General features: G+C 31.0%; 2 protein-coding genes across 2 annotated transcripts; both read left to right on the top strand.

Moving 5' to 3' along the window:
- The first annotated feature begins 12,543 nt into the window (after positions 1-12,543).
- On the top strand, positions 12,544-13,984 carry LOC106435236 (mediator of RNA polymerase II transcription subunit 9-like). Its single transcript, XM_048736622.1, has 4 exons — positions 12,544-12,651; positions 12,750-12,890; positions 12,961-13,023; positions 13,109-13,984. Exons 1-4 carry the CDS (start codon positions 12,544-12,546, stop codon positions 13,235-13,237), a joined length of 441 nt encoding a protein of 146 aa, XP_048592579.1. The 3' UTR covers positions 13,238-13,984.
- A 1,158-nt stretch (positions 13,985-15,142) lies between these two features.
- On the top strand, positions 15,143-19,270 carry LOC106435232 (exonuclease 1). Its single transcript, XM_013876099.3, has 13 exons — positions 15,143-15,439; positions 15,567-15,686; positions 15,799-15,922; positions 16,009-16,146; positions 16,241-16,450; positions 16,627-16,802; positions 16,895-16,967; positions 17,055-17,178; positions 17,311-17,471; positions 17,545-17,593; positions 17,683-18,200; positions 18,305-18,561; positions 18,669-19,270. Exons 1-13 carry the CDS (start codon positions 15,279-15,281, stop codon positions 18,739-18,741), a joined length of 2,184 nt encoding a protein of 727 aa, XP_013731553.1. The 5' UTR covers positions 15,143-15,278; the 3' UTR covers positions 18,742-19,270.
- The last annotated feature ends 533 nt before the right edge of the window (positions 19,271-19,803 follow it).

The following is a 19,803-nucleotide window of genomic DNA, read 5'->3' as shown; positions in this document are numbered from 1 at the left end:
TTTGATCTCCGTCTGTAACAAAAAGCCTGTATTCAAGTTGGTTTTTAGGGTTCTTAGACATTGAATTGTTGCAGGTAACTGAACTTACTAGCTATTTCAACAAAAGACAACAGCTGCTGAACTCGGTTTCAGGATCAAAGTGGGTAACCCTTGGTGAAGATGTCGGCATATTGAAATGAATCACAACTTTTTTTCCTGAAAAAATGAATGTCCAGTTCAACCTGCTTCTGAAATAGATCAAATGATGGGATGGACCAGAAGGGCACAAAAAAATCTAGAATAGACCTCTTCTATCTTTATATTTTTAATGAATTAAAAATATATCAAAACTAAGCAGAATATACCATAAACCCTAAAACTTCAACATTTTTACATATCCAACCAGTCTACCCACCCATTTACCATTACCCCGATCCGACCCGCGTTTTAATAACCCTAAATCTCCAATTTCTTTGTCTTCGACATAAGTTATGTCACATAACCAACGATATCAGATGTACTTGTGGTATTATAAAAACCTTCAAAATTATAATTATTACTAGGGTTTGACTGGTGACCATTCGGAAAACAAGAGGAACGAATAAAAAAAAAATGTTCGGGAATAAAATAGTAGGAATGAAAAGGAATGGTTGTTCCTTATCAATTTTATCAAGGAATAATGTTGTTCTTTAATTCTCTACAAAAAAAAGGAATGAAAGGGAATGAGAGGGAATTGTTATTCCTTGTGAATGGTGATTTTTTTAGGAACGTTAGGGAATGCATTATTCCTCGCCGTTCTCTGGTCACCATTCATACCCTAGGTGTGATAAATTTTTTAAAAGTTAAATTATATTTAAAATGAAATTTATTAATATTATATATTTTATTATTTCAGCTAGTATTTAATATAAAGTTGATTATTTAAGCATAAAATAAGCAAAAATAATAATTTTGTTTATTTTAAACTACATTTAATAATATTTATATATATGCAATATATTAAAATTAGAATCTTAGATAAAAAATTTATCTATTTATTTTGGTTAAATGTATTAAATCAACTTGTATAAAATTACTAAAAATCATATAAAAATTGCATAGTTATTAAACATTATAACTAAATAATATTTATAAAATTTGTAGATATCTAAAAGAAACTAATGAAATTACAATTAACAATTTATTATTAGTTTAAAAAAGATGTAGAAAATTTTGAAAATATTAGTAATAAAAATTATATAATTATAAAAATACAATTAAATAAACAATTAAATAATGTATTTCGAAATTTATAATGCATATTTCAATATATTTATTTTAGTGATGATTTATGAATTATTATCATATTTTAAGAAGTTTACCAAAAATATAAATCAACATTAAATGTAATGTATTAAGTATTGTCATATTCTATAAAGTTTACCAAAAATATATGTCAGTAATAAATGTGATTGTCCATTTCATATTAACTATAAGTCACGTCATCAATCTTGTTAGTCATGTCATCATTGTTTTTATAAAAATGATTGTAGAGAAGACATGTGGCAAAATCACTTCGCAAATATAGTTTAGGAGATATTATTCACTCACAATCTTCTTTGATCTCCGTCTGTAACAAAAAGCCTGTATTCAAGTTGGTTTTTAGGGTTCTTAGACATTGAATTGTTGCAGGTAACTGAACTTACTAGCTATTTCAACAAAAGACAACAGCTGCTGAACTCGGTTTCAGGATCAAAGTGGGTAACCCTTGGTGAAGATGTCGGCATATTGAAATGAATCACAACTTTTTTTCCTGAAAAAATGAATGTCCAGTTCAACCTGCTTCTGAAATAGATCAAATGATGGGATGGACCAGAAGGGCACAAAAAAATCTAGAATAGACCTCTTCTATCTTTATATTTTTAATGAATTAAAAATATATCAAAACTAAGCAGAATATACCATAAACCCTAAAACTTCAACATTTTTACATATCCAACCAGTCTACCCACCCATTTACCATTACCCCAATCCGACCCGCGTTTTAATAACCCTAAATCTCCAATTTCTTTGTCTTCGACATAAGTTATGTCACATAACCAACGATATCAGATGTACTTGTGGTATTATAAAAACCTTCAAAATTATAATTATTACTAGGGTTTGACTGGTGACCATTCGGAAAACAAGAGGAACGAATAAAAAAAGAATGTTCGGGAATAAAATAGTAGGAATGAAAAGGAATGGTTGTTCCTTATCAATTTTATCAAGGAATAATGTTATTCTTTAATTCTCTACAAAAAAAAAGGAATGAAAGGGAATAAGAGGGAATTATTATTCCTTGTGAATGGTGATTTTTTTAGGAACGTTAGGGAATGCATTATTCTCGCCGTTCTCTGGTCACCATTCATACCCTAGGTGTGATAAATTTTTTAAAAGTTAAATTATATTTAAAATGAAATTTATTAATATTATATATTTTATTATTTCAGCTAGTATTTAATATAAAGTTGATTATTTAAGCATAAAATAAGCAAAAATAATAATTTTGTTTATTTTAAACTACATTTAATAATATATATATATGCAATATATTAAAATTAGAATCTTAGATAAAAAAGTTATCTATTTATTTTGGTTAAATGTATTAAATCAACTTGTATAAAATTACTAAAAAGCATATAAAAATTGCATAGTTATTAAACATTATAACTAAATAATATTTATAAAATTTGTAGATATCTAAAAGAAACTAATGAAATTACAATTAACAATTTATTATTAGTTTAAAAAAGATGTAGAAAATTTTGAAAATATTAGTAATAAAAATTATATAATTATAAAAATACAATTAAATAATGTATTTCGAAATTTATAATGCATATTTCAATATATTTATTTTAGTGATGATTTATGAATTATTATCATATTTTAAGAAGTTTACCAAAAATATAAATCAACATTAAATGTAATGTATTAAGTATTGTCATATTCTATAAAGTTTACCAAAAATATATGTCAGTAATAAATGTGATTGTCCATTTCATATTAACTATAAGTCACGTCATCAATCTTGTTAGTCATGTCATCATTGTTTTTATAAAAATGATTGTAGAGAAGACATGTGGCAAAATCACTTCGCAAATATAGTTTAGGAGATATTATTCACTCACAATCTTCTTTGATCTCCGTCTGTAACAAAAAGCCTGTATTCAAGTTGGTTTTTAGGGTTCTTAGACATTGAATTGTTGCAGGTAACTGAACTTACTAGCTATTTCAACAAAAGACAACAGCTGCTGAACTCGGTTTCAGGATCAAAGTGGGTAACCCTTGGTGAAGATGTCGGCATATTGAAATGAATCACAACTTTTTTTCCTGAAAAAATGAATGTCCAGTTCAACCTGCTTCTGAAATAGATCAAATGATGGGATGGACCAGAAGGGCACAAAAAAATCTAGAATAGACCTCTTCTATCTTTATATTTTTAATGAATTAAAAATATATCAAAACTAAGCAGAATATACCATAAACCCTAAAACTTCAACATTTTTACATATCCAACCAGTCTACCCACCCATTTACCATTACCCCGATCCGACCCGCATTTTAATAACCCTAAATCTCCAATTTCTTTGTCTTCGACATAAGTTATGTCACATAACCAACGATATCAGATGTACTTGTGGTATTATAAAAACCTTCAAAATTATAATTATTACTAGGGTTTGACTGGTGACCATTCGGAAAACAAGAGGAACGAATAAAAAAAGAATGTTCGGGAATAAAATAGTAGGAATGAAAAGGAATGGTTGTTCCTTATCAATTTTATCAAGGAATAATGTTGTTCTTTAATTCTCTACAAAAAAAAAGGAATGAAAGGGAATGAGAGGGAATTGTTATTCCTTGTGAATGGTGATTTTTTTAGGAACGTTAGGGAATGCATTATTCCTCGCCGTTCTCTGGTCACCATTCATACCCTAGGTGTGATAAATTTTTTAAAAGTTAAATTATATTTAAAATGAAATTTATTAATATTATATATTTTATTATTTCAGCTAGTATTTAATATAAAGTTGATTATTTAAGCATAAAATAAGCAAAAATAATAATTTTGTTTATTTTAAACTACATTTAATAATATATATATATATGCAATATATTAAAATTAGAATCTTAGATAAAAAAATTATCTATTTATTTTGGTTAAATGTATTAAATCAACTTGTATAAAATTACTAAAAATCATATAAAAATTGCATAGTTATTAAACATTATAACTAAATAATATTTATAAAATTTGTAGATATCTAAAAGAAACTAATGAAATTACAATTAACAATTTATTATTAGTTTAAAAAAGATGTAGAAAATTTTGAAAATATTAGTAATAAAAATTATATAATTATAAAAATACAATTAAATAATGTATTTCGAAATTTATAATGCATATTTCAATATATTTATTTTAGTGATGATTTATGAATTATTATCATATTTTAAGAAGTTTACCAAAAATATAAATCAACATTAAATGTAATGTATTAAGTATTGTCATATTCTATAAAGTTTACCAAAAATATATGTCAGTAATAAATGTGATTGTCCATGTCATATTAACTATAAGTCACGTCATCAATCTTGTTAGTCATGTCATCATTGTTTTTATAAAAATGATTGTAGAGAAGACATGTGGCAAAATCACTTCGCAAATATAGTTTAGGAGATATTATTCACTCACAATCTTCTTTGATCTCCGTCTGTAACAAAAAGCATGTATTCAAGTTGGTTTTTAGGGTTCTTAGACATTGAATTGTTGCAGGTAATTGAACTTACTAGCTATTTCAACAAAAGACAACAGCTGCTGAACTCGGTTTCAGGATCAAAGTGGGTAACCCTTGGTGAAGATGTCGGCATATTGAAATGAATCACAACTTTTTTTCCTGAAAAAATGAATGTCCAGTTCAACCTGCTTCTGAAATAGATCAAATGATGGGATGGACCAGAAGGGCACAAAAAAATCTAGAATAGACCTCTTCTATCTTTATATTTTTAATGAATTAAAAATATATCAAAACTAAGCAGAATATACCATAAACCCTAAAACTTCAACATTTTTACATATCCAACCAGTCTACCCACCCATTTACCATTACCCCGATCCGACCCGCGTTTTAATAACCCTAAATCTCCAATTTCTTTGTCTTCGACATAAGTTATGTCACATAACCAACGAAACTTACGGACTAAAATCACAATCACAATCTTGAATCTCATCTATTTTTCCAGTTTCGTGTCACTCATTGAGAAACTATGTTTCCAATTAGTGCCAGAAAAAAAACAAGGAAGCACCCGACCCAATCTCCTTCTTCTTCCCCTTTTTTTTCACTATAAAACAAAATAAAAATTTCTTCAAGCATCCACTAATTTTCTCCTTTTTATCTCAAATTGAACAACCCATAGTCATATTTAATCAATTATATCTTATCCAGAATCAAATTTCATCTTTTCCATACGAGTTAAGATAATGAAGAACAAAGTATTACTAGTACAGCTCAAACTAGTACAACTAGTACACAAATAAAACTAGTACAACTCTAATTAGTACAACAAGTACAGATTGAGTATCTCCTATACATTATTTGAGAAGTGATTTTCTTATGTGTCATCACCATATTCATTCTCACCAAAAAAAGATGATATGGCTTTGAGAAATGAAATGGCATCACTTAATTATGAGATGTATAATTTCCTTTATTTATTGTTTCCAACATATGAAGATGCTAGAAAAGAGAATGATGTAGAACCAATAAGACATATTGGTATAATCTCCCCTAATTGCATGTGTCAAATATATGAATAGTATTTTTTTAATAATATTTGATTTGGAATTGATACATTTATAAGTTGTACTAGTTATACTAGTTGTACGATTTTTGGAAAAAAAATTCATCTTCATCTTTTTGCTCTCGAGGCCAAAAAGCTAGTTGCGGAGCCAGACAAATCTTCAACCATTGCTCTAAAAACGCGAGTCACCAGAAAAAAAAAAGATTGGGTTTCATGTATGATTTTTGTGTTTTTTTTTTGCAAATAATTGTTTTAATAATGATGTATTATACAATTTTTATCAACAATTATAAAATTTTAGTTTGTTTATCAATATAATAATAGATATTAGAAAGAAACAAAAGTGCAACAAATAATACAAATAATCAGTAAAAATATTAATTAAGAATTATTTACAAAATAAATCATTTTAATCAAATATTTTTTTTTAAATTACGTTTAATTAGTAAATGATATAAATCAGCAGTTCTAAATGATATATATTTTTGAATAACTTCTTAAAATTGATACTAATTTTACCACTTCTTTATGTGTACGTGACTTTGGCACTGAAATCAAACAAACTAGTTGTACCATATAAAATTTAAACTTACCTCAGTTGTACCATTCTTTATGTACATGACTTTGCCCCAATAAAATGAAATCATCAATTTAGTCAAAATACATTTCATGTATGTTTTCAAAAAATTATGTGGACAACGAAGTTAACAAACCTTAAAAATATAAGATAGATCATGCAAACTTATGAAATGGTGTAAAAACTGCAAAAAAAAAAAAATTATTTAAATAATAAGGAATCTATCTAAATATTTACCAGTTTGGTCATTTGATTGTTTTTTTCATATGGATACCCAATGAAATATATAAATTTCATGTATGTTTTCCCAAAATTATGTGGAAAAACAAGTTAACAAACCTTAAAAGTATAAGGTAAATGATGCAAACTTATGTGATGGTGTAAGAATTGCAAAAAGGCCACAAAAATCATAAAAAGTAATAAGAAACATATCTAACACTAGGTGATAGATTTCTCATCCCAGCATCTATTTTTTTATATGGATATAAAAATAAGATATGAAATAAAGAAATTGTAAAGACATGTACAATAAAAACATGGTGAAACTTACATATTTCGACATGAAGAGATGACATACCAATGATTTTATATATGAGTTTCTATAGACATTACACATACTTGAAAAAGATTTTAATGTTATTAATAGAAATATACCTCTATCAAGAAAATGAAAGCCTAAAAGACACAAAATTAAAAGAAAAGTAGATTAATATGATCAGTATAAATAGTAAAACAAGTATAACTACAAGAAAAATATGTATGACTGGTTTAACCGATACAACTATGTTCTTTCAATAACACGTTGTTGTACCAAATTTTGGGTTTTACAAGTTTGTGCATAGTTGTATTTTGGCAGAGAAATTGAAAAACTTAGTTGTACCATATTAAAAATAAATATACCAGTTGTACCACTTCTATATATTTACCTATCTGATATCACATATAATCGAATCATTAATTTGGTTAAATGCATTCGGTGTATGTTTTTCAAAAATATAGTGGACAAACATGTAAACAAACTTTTAAAGTATAAGGTGGAACATGGAAACTTATGAGATAGGGTAATAATTTCCAAAAACCATTAAAAATTAAAATAGTTAGGAGAGACCATTATAAAGACACACCAATTAGGCCATTTGATTGTTTTTTCATACGGAAAACCAAATGAATTTTTTAATTTTTTTATAATGAAGAAATTGAACTAGTTGTACCAGTATTACATATCTGGTACATAATACAAAGTTGTACTAGTATTATATGTTTAGTTACGCGTAGTTATACCAGTTTTGGAGTTGTACCAGATTACATGTAGTTGTAGTTTAACTGTAAAATTGAAATAATTAAGAATGTACTAGTTGTATCATCATCTATAATCCACTCCTACTCAAATTTCATGATATAGCTTATTATAACATCATATTAAACTTGATTTATATGTAGATTTATATTTAATAGGGTCTATAGTTCACAATTAAAAAGTTTGGGACGAAATCACAACAAAATCTGTTAATTAGAAAGTTTAGGGTCAAATGAAAGGAAGTGAGAAAGCTAAGGACCAAAGACATAAATACCAATTTTCTAGTTGTATTGACTGTACATAGTTGTGATAGTTTTTGAGTTGTACTAAATTGTGCATAGTTGTACTTTGGCACTGAAATAAAAAAATATTAGTTGTACCACATAATAAATACATTTACCTTAGTTGTACCACTTATTTATGTTTACATGAATTTTCCTGGTTACAATGAAATCATCAATTTCATAAAAAAATACACATTGTGTATGTTTTTCAAAAGTTATGTGGACAAACAAGCTAACAAACCTTAAAAATATAAGGTAGATCATGTAAACTTATGCATATGTTTAATAATTGTTAAGTTTTTTTTCAAAATTTCAAATTAAATTAAGAAAAACTTTCTGAGTACATACTTATTGGGATATTTGATTGTTTTCTAATATTAAAAAAAAAACAAATTGGTTTTGTCAATTTCTGAAATGTCAAAGTTGTATCAGTTGTAACAATAATACTCGTCTAATATATAATAAAAAAAATTATATCAATTGTTTATAGGGGTTGTATTTATATTTTCACATTATAGCTTTGTAAAAATATTTTTGATGTTTGTTTATCATAATAATATGGCTAATATAGTTAATAAACCTTAAAAATATAAAGTATATAATGTAAAATTAAGAGTGTAATGTATTAATATAAAAACAAATTGAAAAATCTCAAATAAAATAGATGAAATTTTGTCATCATATACCATTTAGAATATTAACTTTTTTATTTTATGTGTAAATTATAACATTTATATACTAGTTATACAATTTTTAACTTGTTTAGTTATACGAGTTATACTAGTTATACTCAGTCGAATGAGAGAATGAGATAAGAAAAATTGTGTGGTTATGAGTGGTTGAGATTAAATAAAGAGAATGAGATAGAAGAAGAGAGAAATAGAGATGTATGAAATCGTGTGGTCAAGATTAAAACATAGATGAGATGATCCAATGGCTTATGTTCTTCATTAATGGCAAAATTGTTATTTTACTTTCATTGGTCTATGTAGATTTTTTAGGTTGTTGTAGATTTTGTGTTGACCATTTAGTCTATAACAGATTTGGATCCTTTTGAAATGTTGAAGTGGAGTTCAAGTTGTAGATTTCGTAGCCAACAAAGCTTTGCAACCGTATTAGCGGAAAAAAAATAGGAAGAGATTGGAGAGGAGTGGAGGAAAAAAACTCAAGAGTGATCTACCTCTGATGCCATAATAACTTTGGTAATTCTTCGATGAGGATTCATTCATTGACGAGGTATTTAAATAGCCTAAGAGGTTACAATTGGTTACAACATTCCTTGGGTATTCTACGTGATAAGTTGAACAATATTTACAAGAATATATATCAGAAACGATAGAGATAGAAGATTACGGGAAGAGAATAAGGTTAAAAAATGAACAAGAACTTATTTTGTTCTTTACTTAATCGAGAGTCGATATGAATATTTTTTCAGGAATACTTAGAATCAGGTCCAAGAGTGAATGAAGCTGTTCAGATTTCTGATCACAATGAGACATACATACGAGAGAATCTACAACAACATAGACTAAGAGATGCTGAGATGCAACATAGGAGAAACCCTGAAATAGATTCGAGATTCTTGCAACATAAGAAGAGAATATGAAGTGGTCGGTTAAAACTAGCAAGAACCTTTTTTGTACTATTGTAAAAGTTATAAATATCTGTCAATCAACGCATGAAAGGAATGCTAATATTGGTAGGAGTATCTCGTCTGGTTCATTGATTGTCAAGGCGTGCCTTTGAAACTTTCCACATTATTGTGCGAATATTTTGCATATTTGACCATGGTTGGCTAGTAATAGCTGTGACACATCATTTTAACTGCGAGCGATCTTTCGCCAGAATGATTTCCGCATGATCCGATATGGACTATTAGAGTATTAAAGTGATTAACATGAGGGTTTAGTGTCTAAACCAGGTTTAATGTGTAAACAGGTACAATATGGAGTATAAATACTAGTCTATGGTGTACAATACATTTCAACTTGGATAATAAAATACACTTTCATCTGTAACAAACTTTCTTTTCATCCTTCAAGTTCAATCTCTAATATGGACCTCCTCCATTATATTTCTTGATTTTTTCCCTTTGATGCAAGTCATGAGTAGTTAGATTTGCAAGACTAGGCTGCTTTATTCTAGGATGCTCAATGAATTCTATAAAGATGACTCTTTTGTGTCACTTTATGCTTTATATCACTGGTTTTGGTGTTTTCCCCTGCGTCATTACGAATCGATCAAACTATTTAGCCATATTATGGACTATTTTTAGGTATGAATTTATCATTTTGTCCTCGCTTTATATGGTCCTCTAAACCAATTTACGACGAACTGTCATTCACTTAATAAAAACACCTTATATCATTTGGATTAACCATAAAAATTATTTATGTGAATATCAATAATTTGATGCAGTCAATTCTTAACATGTGTAACTCATTCATGGTGATTTAGCGATTGATTGATAAACTTACCATAAATTTAAAGGATGAGAATTCCGATCCTCTCATTATTATGTTGACATTAAATGCTAAATTTTATGAATTTCAAGTATTTTTTACTAGGAAACAACATAAATGGGGAAATGGGGTTATAAAGCATAAAATGATACAATATATCATTTTGAGAAAATTTTGAGCTCTTGGAAGCAATTCGATGACGATTCTACTATTAGGGTAAGTTTGTTACTTGTTATGAAATCAATCGTATGTTTTATTGCAATTTCTGCATTAAAATCTATTTTTCAAAAAGCTTTACTAATATTATTTTATTGAATAATAAAAATTCTATCAATTTTGTGAAGAGATCTGATAGAATATGCCACCATATCTCATATATTCTTGAATCTAAAGCTAGATTAGAGGAATCGTTTAACAGATCTTGTTGTATTTAAACATTACCTCTTATACATTGTTTACAAAGGGAAATACAATAGTTTTCAAGATAAGATTTTATACAAACCCTTTTCGAAAATATTGATTTTTATATACTATGCTGATTTTTGGTATAAAAGTGAAAACGGAAAAGTAATTAAATATGCATATATGGTGTCTAATTAATTACAAATGCTTAGGGTGGAATGGTCCGGATATTTGAATTATTTTATAATATCTAGATCCAGATCAGTTGGATCCATGAAATTGCTTTTTGGATTTCGATTCGGGGGCATTCATATATCAAAAGTTATGATATCTGGATTACAATTGAATATATATGGCTAAAATTTGACTATCTGGATTCGCCTGATCCGTAAAATTATTATCTACCCCCCTTCCCTCCCCCCCCCCCCCCCCTCCCCTTTCATATTCGTTTTTTCAGAGCAGATTTCCGGAACAGATATGCCCTACCCCTACAAATACTGTTATTTTCAAACATGAAAGGTTAGGGTTTAGTTGTGGTTTTAAACATTGTTCTGGAACTCATAGTCCCCACACCCAACTATGACAATTTGAAGAATTTAGAAAAGTTTATAAAACCAGAGTATATAAACAATCCATGGGCTTAAAAAGACAGAATAGCCCAATTCGGATTACACCATGACGCACAGGTTGAATCGTGACACGTGACAACATACAAATAGAATCAAAACAGTCCCACATCGGTTATAGGTAGAATAGGCGACATGAAACATCCTTTATAAATATTGCTATCTCCATGCTTCATTGTGCTATTTGTCACTTCGAAGAAACGATCGAGAATTGCACAACGGTGGGCCTAAAATCCAATAAATACAATTTAAACAAAAACTAAAGCCAGTTAAATACAAATTTAAAATTGATTAGTCTGAATTTGTCACTATCGTGGCTGAGTTCCATATAGAACAAGACTTAAATATAAACCATAAGATAACATCTGCTGTAAAAAGGAACCATAAAATATCTAAAATCACTTTTACATACAAACTTTTTGTTTTGTATTCTGGATTAAGAAGAAAACTAAAAAGTGAAACCATGCTTTGATTTGATTTCCACTGAATAGAGAAGGAACTGAGGCGAGTTCTTACTCTCAACATCATGGCAGAAGCTCTTGCAAATCTGCAAGCAGTTGAGAGAAGAAGCTATACAACAGAGTTGAGATCCATTGAAGAAACCAATGTAAACAAGAAACTCAATAAGAACTTACTATGTTGATCCAAACTTGTCCTGATGATGTTCTTAACTGTGATTTCTCAGAGACGAGTTCCTGATTCAATGGTAAAGATTATGAACAAGAACATTACGGTGGGTCATCATGATAAAACAGAGTCGATACAAATATCTCAGAAGAAAGGAGACGAAAATGAGACGCAGAGTTCTATTGAGACCAGGCCAGAGAAGAGGGTAACTAAACTAAATGTCATCTTTATATATTGGAGACTGTGTTCAGTTTTTACTTATATGGATGTTCAATCTCAGGCGAAAACTATTCTGGATTCAAGAGAAAGATTCGAAGATTTAGAGAAGAATGTGGTAAATAAAGTAATTGACTTTCATCCTTATACTGTTTTTATGATCATGGTCCTTGACTTGTTGGTATTATTTTTGTTTAAACAAATATTGTAGGACATTCCAGAGAATCTTAGCCTTGAGGCTCAAGACAATATGCAGCAACAAAGCAACGATGAAACAAAGACTCATGATCAACAAAACATGGAGCCGCAGAGAGGTGTTGAGAAGAAGGGGCGAGATATTCGTTTCAGACTTGAGCAGGTATTTGTATATATATCTCTTATATGCATATCTAAGCTTCATGTTTATATTACTATATAATATACATCGACCTCAATGAAGTCTTTGACGTTTTACAGTTTTACAATCGACAACGGACGAAGAAGCAGCAGTTCCAGGCACAACAACAAGAACAAGAGATGAAACTCCAACAAGAACAAGAACAAGAACCTACTCAACAGCAACAGCAGCCGTTAGCTTCTCATTTCCATCTCTATGCGGTAAGAAATTAATCAGTTTCTTCTCTGAAACGGGATTACTTGGGATCTAAGTAACGTCAGGGTTTCCCAGCTGGTGGAGAAACTAGCAAATGCGGTTGAAACTGGAACACGAGATCAGAACTCTAATGCCATGGTTTGTTTGTTTCTTATCTCTCTCTGTAATAAAACTCCTGTATTCAAGTTGGAATTTAGGGTTCTAAGACGTTGAGTTGTTGCAGGTGACTGAACTTAGTAGCTATTTCAACAAGAGCCAACAGATGCTGAACTCGGTTTCAGAAGCCCTGGGATTTAAAACTATGGTAATAACAGGGAAAAAAAACAAGAAAGCTTTCACATTTGGACCATAAAACATAGCTTGTCTGGCTTTTTCCTTATGAATATTCGTGTGCTTTTATAGTATGTTGATTGGCAAAAGCGAAAACTAGAAGACACTGAGAAGTTGCTTCAACAGAGAAGGTAAAGCAAATTGTTACCAATTTTCAGTATCATCTTGTATCGTGCTTTGACTTATACTTGTCTTCTTAAACCTATGGTCAGGGAGTTGATTGTGGAATACAGAAAATCAATTGAAGATATTTTGAAGATCTAGCCTTAGTATTTCTCCCAAAAGATGTTTTGGATTACTCTCATTCAGCAACTCAGCTACTAAAGACCAGTAATTTGTAATCAGTATATTTTTCTTTCATCATTATATTAAATAGACCAATGAGAACTGTCAGACGCAAGAAATTAACGGATATATGTGGTGGAAAGATTTTTGCCAAGCTTTTTGTAATTTCAGTCTTGTGGTCGATGTTGTTATAGTTCGGCTGTTTACATTTACTTCTAAAATTAAAAAATTAATTGGTTTGAACAAAAAAAAATCTCTTATATATTAATTCAAGATCATTTAAAAAATTGTAACCTTAAATTTGTATTAATTAAAAAGAGACACTGCTTAGATGTTACTTAATTAAAATGTCAATTTATCTTATGTGGCAGCTTAAAATCAATTGAAAAAAAATGTTGGTCCTAATCTAATTACTATGGAATATTATATTAACCCAAAATATAAGAAGAGTGTATTCTTTCCTTAAATAGAAGCTACAAAATTACATAATATGATTAACATATATATGACAATTAATGCTTATGAATAATAAAGATTTGATAACAATTTTTGCATCATTCTTCATTTTTATTTAATTTTATATTATTAAAAAATAAACAATCACATTAATCGCATAATAAAAAATTATAATTTTTCTTATAAGTTATATTTTGTATTTTTTTTAAATGACTTTAAACCTTATCTGTTATATTTTAAATTTTTTAAAACAATTTTAAATTACAAAAATGAGTAAACCTTATATGTTATATTTTTTATATGTTATATTTTGTTTTTTCTAAAAAAATTTTAAATTACAAAAATGTAAGTTTTTCTTAAGCATACGACTAAAAACATTAAAATGACATGTATCAATTCGATGGTTGATCTGAAACCTTTCAAAACCATATGAAAGACAAATGTCAAAATAATTTAATTGTGGAAACAATACTGTTCACTTTTTCAATAATTTATTAAGTGGAAAAAATAAGGTTTTTGTGTCATAATTTGTTTAATGTCTAATCCGATCAATCCATGATATATTAACTATAGTGTAGTTCCACAACTTTTTTAAAAATTGATCCGGTCAATCAGGAAAAAATTATATAATAACAACAAAAAAACATTGTATATGTATAAATAAAATGATTAAATATATTAAAAAAATTATCGATAATGTATACAAATAAATTCACATTGCCCAAGGCACAAGTTCTATCCTAGTTTAAAATAATTTTAAACTCTTTATAGTAAAAAGTTACTCAAATTTTTGTATTTTTACTAAAAAAAAAAAAAATCATATACATATTCAATACTGGCCCAAACATTTTAGAGACTCAACATTTTAATGCATGAAGCATTTTAAAAAATGTCGCGTCTCTAGTTTCATAACAAAATAATTTAAAAAATGTTGGCTAGGAATGTCCGTTCCTTTCATAAATCTTTTTTTTTTATTGGTTGTTCTATTCCGGTCAGTTTACCTAAATCATCTCAAGTTTGAGATATATAGAATAGCCGTTTGTTGCAAAAAAAAAAAAGCAAATAATTTAATTATATTCTTTAAAAAAACAATAATTCAATATAAATTCTCCAAAAAAAAAAAAAAATTTGCAATAAGTAATAGAGATGGGCTGGGAATATATATACGTTGGGCCATTGTAAGAGTGTGGAATCAACAATTGGTAAAAATCCCCAATTACAACTTTTCCCGCTACATCTGCGAAAATCGTCCTGAAATGTCATCGTCGCGGCGAAATTAGGGTTTAGATATATAGTCCTTCATTCCGATCGAATTGGCGGAAATGGGTATTCAAGGGCTTCTGCCATTGCTGAAATCGATTATGGCTCCGGTACATATCCACGACCTCGAGGGTTGTACCGTCGCCGTTGATACCTATTCATGGCTTCACAAAGGCGCCCTCTCTTGCAGCCGAGACCTCTGCAAGGGTTTGCCCACCACCAGGTTCCCTCCCTAGATCGATCGATTTTTCCATTTTCCCCCAAATTTAGAAATTGAGAATAGTGTTCTTTAAGATATGCTGTTCTTGTTCTGGTTTTGCAGAAGCTAACAATGGTGTTTGATCTTTCAGGCATATTCAATACTGTATGCATAGAGTGAATTTACTCCGCCACCATGGGGTGAAGCCTCTTCTTGTCTTCGATGGAGGTCCGCTTCCTATGAAACTTGAACAAGAGAATAAGCGTGCTAGGTATCCAAAACATTACATCACTAGTTTTAAGAACAGTATGCTTGTTTATTGTTTTATCATCGAACTAGTTTCATACTAAGTCCTCTTCTTTTCTGTAACACATCAAGTTCAGGTCCAGAAAGGAAAATCTTGCACGTGCATTGGAGCATGAAGCAAATGGAAATTCCTCGGCTGCGTATGAGTGTTATCAAAAGGCTGTTGACATTTCACCTTCTATTGCACATGAGTTGATACAGGTATCATTAACCTGGAAGTTTCTCCAAATGAAGGGATTTTGTATTCTTCTTTGCTGTCATGAACTGAAGTTATTTTACCATCGAAGGTTCTGAGGCAGGAGAATGTCGATTACGTTGTTGCTCCTTACGAAGCTGATGCCCAGATGACTTTTTTGGCTATTACTAAGCAAGTTGATGCCATCATCACTGAGGATTCTGATCTTATTCCTTTTGGCTGCCCAAGAGTAAGTTTTCTGTTACACTATGCATCAGATCATTTGCACTTCCTAACTAGATAATGTCAAGTGCTGCTTTAAACTGTCAATGTTTATGTCGCAGATCATCTTTAAAATGGACAAGTTTGGCCATGGTGTTGAGTTTCAAGCCTCCAACCTGCCCAGAAATAAAGAGCTCAGCCTTTCTGGATTTTCAAGCCAGATGCTTCTCGAGATGTGCATACTGAGTGGCTGCGATTATTTGCAGTCACTTCCAGGAATGGGACTCAAAAGAGCTCATACACTCATTACAAAGTTCAAAAGCTATGATAGGGTACACATTCCTTTCTCACTTGATTTTTATCTTACAACAAAGGTTTGGTAAAGCAACAGTATGATTAATTCAGAAACTGGATACTACTTTACCACATATACTTTTACAGTCCTGTAGACATAGTCTGGTTAATAATAATAATTTGCTTGAATGATGTGTGGTTTGTTTGCTTATAGGTAATCAAGCACTTAAAGTACAGCACAGTTTCAGTTCCTCCTCTATATGAAGAGTCATTCAAGAAAGCTATGCTGACTTTCAAGCATCAACGGGTCTATGACCCCAAATCTGAAGACGTTGTACACTTGTCTTGCATTTCTGAAGACATTGGCGAAGATTCAGACTTTGTAGGCCCATATCCTTTGACACAAGTCTTGTGATTTTAGGACTCAGTTTATCAAGACTGATTAATGAACACATATTAGTTGATTCCTTAACTTCATGCACATCGATGCCACAACATATTGCTAAGGGTATAGCACTGGGGCAGCTTGATCCATTCACGCAGTTGCCTTTCCAGGTACAGTATGATGACTTCTCTATATTTATAATCTTTCCTCATGGCGATGGTTTCTTGATTTGCTGTCTTGTTTTCTTAAATGAATAGGCTGAGGGTGTCACTCCTAAGTTGGCTGTTGATGCTATTTCCCGCCCCAGAAGTTTCAAACCTGAAAATCTGAAGAAAAAGCTTGAGTTGCCAGTCCAGAAAAACCTGCTCACCAAATATTTCTGTATCCTTTGATGTTGCATCCCTTATCTCTTATTTTTAAACAGTTAATTACATTTGGAACTTAGTATCGCTGGTGTTGAGTAAGATCTTCTTTCTTCATCAAGAATGTCTTGTTCCACTTAACATCCGAAAGGCTTTGCATCTCTTGAGGCAAAAAGAAAGTTCAAGGCTCCGAGGATATCACCAATGTCTCTGACGCCAACAGGGGAGTCTCCAAGCACTCCTGAGGACAATTCAACAGATGTGGATGCTCCTTCGAGTCAGACAACAAATGAATCCCCGGTTTACAGCTTGGTAAGAAACTAGAAGGACTACATCTTAGTTCTCGGAAATCGTATAACAAGATATAATCTCTTTGTCTCTGTAGGGGGAGAATACTGGCAAAGTTGCAGAGAAAAGAGAATCACCCGACTATGGTACAGTTGCTTTTATCCTAAAAATTGGAAACAAATTATTCTTGAGACCTTAAATCCTGACTCATATTTTATGTGTCCTAATCTTTTAGATGCGGTGGAAAGGAATTACAAGGACCTTGATCATAAGTACATTTACCAGCACGTGGAGAGGCAGAAGAAGACGAAGACGGATATTGTAGTAAGAAGCAAATATTTCAAGCAGAAGCAGGATGACAAAAGTCTTAAAGAATCTCTCCCATGTCTCAATGATTGCTCTGTGATCGGCCAGAGAAAGACTGTTAATACTGTGCTAAACAAGTCAAGCGCATCTACGATAGAAGAGACTGACAGAGCTATATCAACAAGTTCATGTGAGCGTATCTACAACGATCATGAAGTTGCCAAAGAAGCGAGTATCTTTGCCATGAACGAGGTGGCTGAGAGAACAACAAACAGACACGAGATAGACCATGAGATCGATAAAGAAGAACAGAACCCATCCGTTGAGATCCTTTCCGCCTTTAGTACTCCCGAGGATGCTATACCTCTCAACTCCATTGGTACTTATAGTTTTTGTGGAGCTGCAACAGGGAAAAGGAAGCTTGAGCCAGAAGAAAACCTTCATAAGGTTAGATAGTATGGTTCAATCACGCCACGTTAATTGTTTTGTCGCTTATGTTATCATAATATCATTATTCAAAGCCATTTGTCAACTTTTCTTACAAATTTCAGGAAAATCTGAACTCCAAGCACATGCGCATAGACGAAACAGATCCTGGTAATGCAGAAACATCATTTGAAACCAACAACGATGTTGAGAAGTTTGGATCCAACATTTCGCATATAGGGCAGTACTCGGAAATAGCAGAGAAATCAGTGGAAAGATTTGTCTCAGCTATATCATCTTTTAGATACTCTGGTCCTGGCTCTCGTGCTAGTGGTCTGCGTGCACCTCTCAAAGACATCCGCAACACTTGTCCGTCCAAAGGGTGAACATTTTGACCTTTCAATGTTTACTATCTTCAATAGTTTATTGTGATTGATGCAACATTCTCACTAGAGGGTTGTTTGTTTTCTGTTTATTTTGTCAAAAAAGGTTATCTTCTAAACTGGACTTCAGCAAGTTTGGCTATGCATCAAGCAGCGCAACAAAATCAAGGCGATTGTGAGTTCAGTTTTGTAAGTTAACCAAATGTGAACGATTTTAGCAGAAGCAAAGGCTTTTGCTGTGGAAATTTCTTGGTTGCATTACATTAGCTCTGTTCTTTTACAAGACGCTGCGTCAGCGGTTTGGGGCCAAATGTATAACCTTTTTTTTGTTCACGCATCTGGAGAGCAACACCGGTGGCGGTGCTTTTGCCTATCAAAAATAATCGCAGCGACTATCTAACTGCCGCTACTTTTAACAGCGTCACAAACGACACCGGAAACCTTCGCAAAAATAATCGCAGCGTCAGCTTCATTGATTTTCCACCATTTTTTTGTTTATTTTGATGCTCAGTTTTTGGCCGCAAGCCGCTGCGTCCGCGTCTTGTAAAAGAACAGAGCTATTGTTGTTGTTTTGGTCTTTGTATTGTATGAGTATATCTTAGCTTTCCATTGTGCGGACCATTCTTGTTCATAGATTCTTTTGCCCAACAACTTGATCCTTAAGTTGGGGGGAAAACCGGAAAAGTTCTCATTGCCATTTCTTGGAAATTACTTCTATTTATTGATATTTTCTTGAGAAATTACAAATAAAAAAAAAATCATTTTCACAACTGAAAGTTGCAGAGAACCAAAAGCCATGGTCTGCAATAAATGTAAACTTGGGCCACTTAACCGAATTTTTTTTTTGTCAAAGAAAAAAGAAAAAGAAGTTATGCATAAATGTAAACTTGGGCCAATAAGTTACTAAACCATATAAACCTTGCAAAAGAGTTATTGAGAAGACGACAAGCTAAGTTGCTGCATCAATGATTTGAGATTGTTTGTTTGCACACGAAAGGGGGAAGAATTGTGGATAGAAAGGTATGCACGTGAACGCAATGAAACATATCATATGTGCAAGTCCAATCAGGTTCTGACACTTTGGGTCATACCATATGAAGTTTCTGCTAATTCTCACAGACGTGGTCCAGTTCTACTTCCATGTCATCTCACTTATTTTTCTGTCTTTTATTCTTTTGCAAGTTTTCTTAATCCTTTCATAAGTTAAAAAGATGGACTTATTTGTGTAACAATAATAGAGA

This window comes from Brassica napus, chromosome A7, assembly GCF_020379485.1.
Source record: "Brassica napus cultivar Da-Ae chromosome A7, Da-Ae, whole genome shotgun sequence".
Classification (NCBI taxonomy): domain Eukaryota; kingdom Viridiplantae; phylum Streptophyta; class Magnoliopsida; order Brassicales; family Brassicaceae; genus Brassica; species Brassica napus.
This window is presented reverse-complemented; position numbering and strand designations above follow the sequence as displayed.

Excerpts from the sequence above, each read along its gene's own strand:
- LOC106435236 (XM_048736622.1), top strand. The coding sequence starts at position 12,544 with ATGCAGCAACAAAGCAACGATGAAACAAAGACTCATGATCAACAAAAC. Across the intron at positions 12,652-12,749 it reads TTCGTTTCAGACTTGAGCAG|TTTTACAATCGACAACGGAC; the intron begins GTATTTGTATAT and ends GACGTTTTACAG. Across the intron at positions 12,891-12,960 it reads CTCATTTCCATCTCTATGCG|CTGGTGGAGAAACTAGCAAA; the intron begins GTAAGAAATTAA and ends AGGGTTTCCCAG.
- LOC106435232 (XM_013876099.3), top strand. The coding sequence starts at position 15,279 with ATGGGTATTCAAGGGCTTCTGCCATTGCTGAAATCGATTATGGCTCCG. Across the intron at positions 15,687-15,798 it reads CAAGAGAATAAGCGTGCTAG|GTCCAGAAAGGAAAATCTTG; the intron begins GTATCCAAAACA and ends CATCAAGTTCAG. Across the intron at positions 16,147-16,240 it reads TTCCTTTTGGCTGCCCAAGA|ATCATCTTTAAAATGGACAA; the intron begins GTAAGTTTTCTG and ends TTTATGTCGCAG.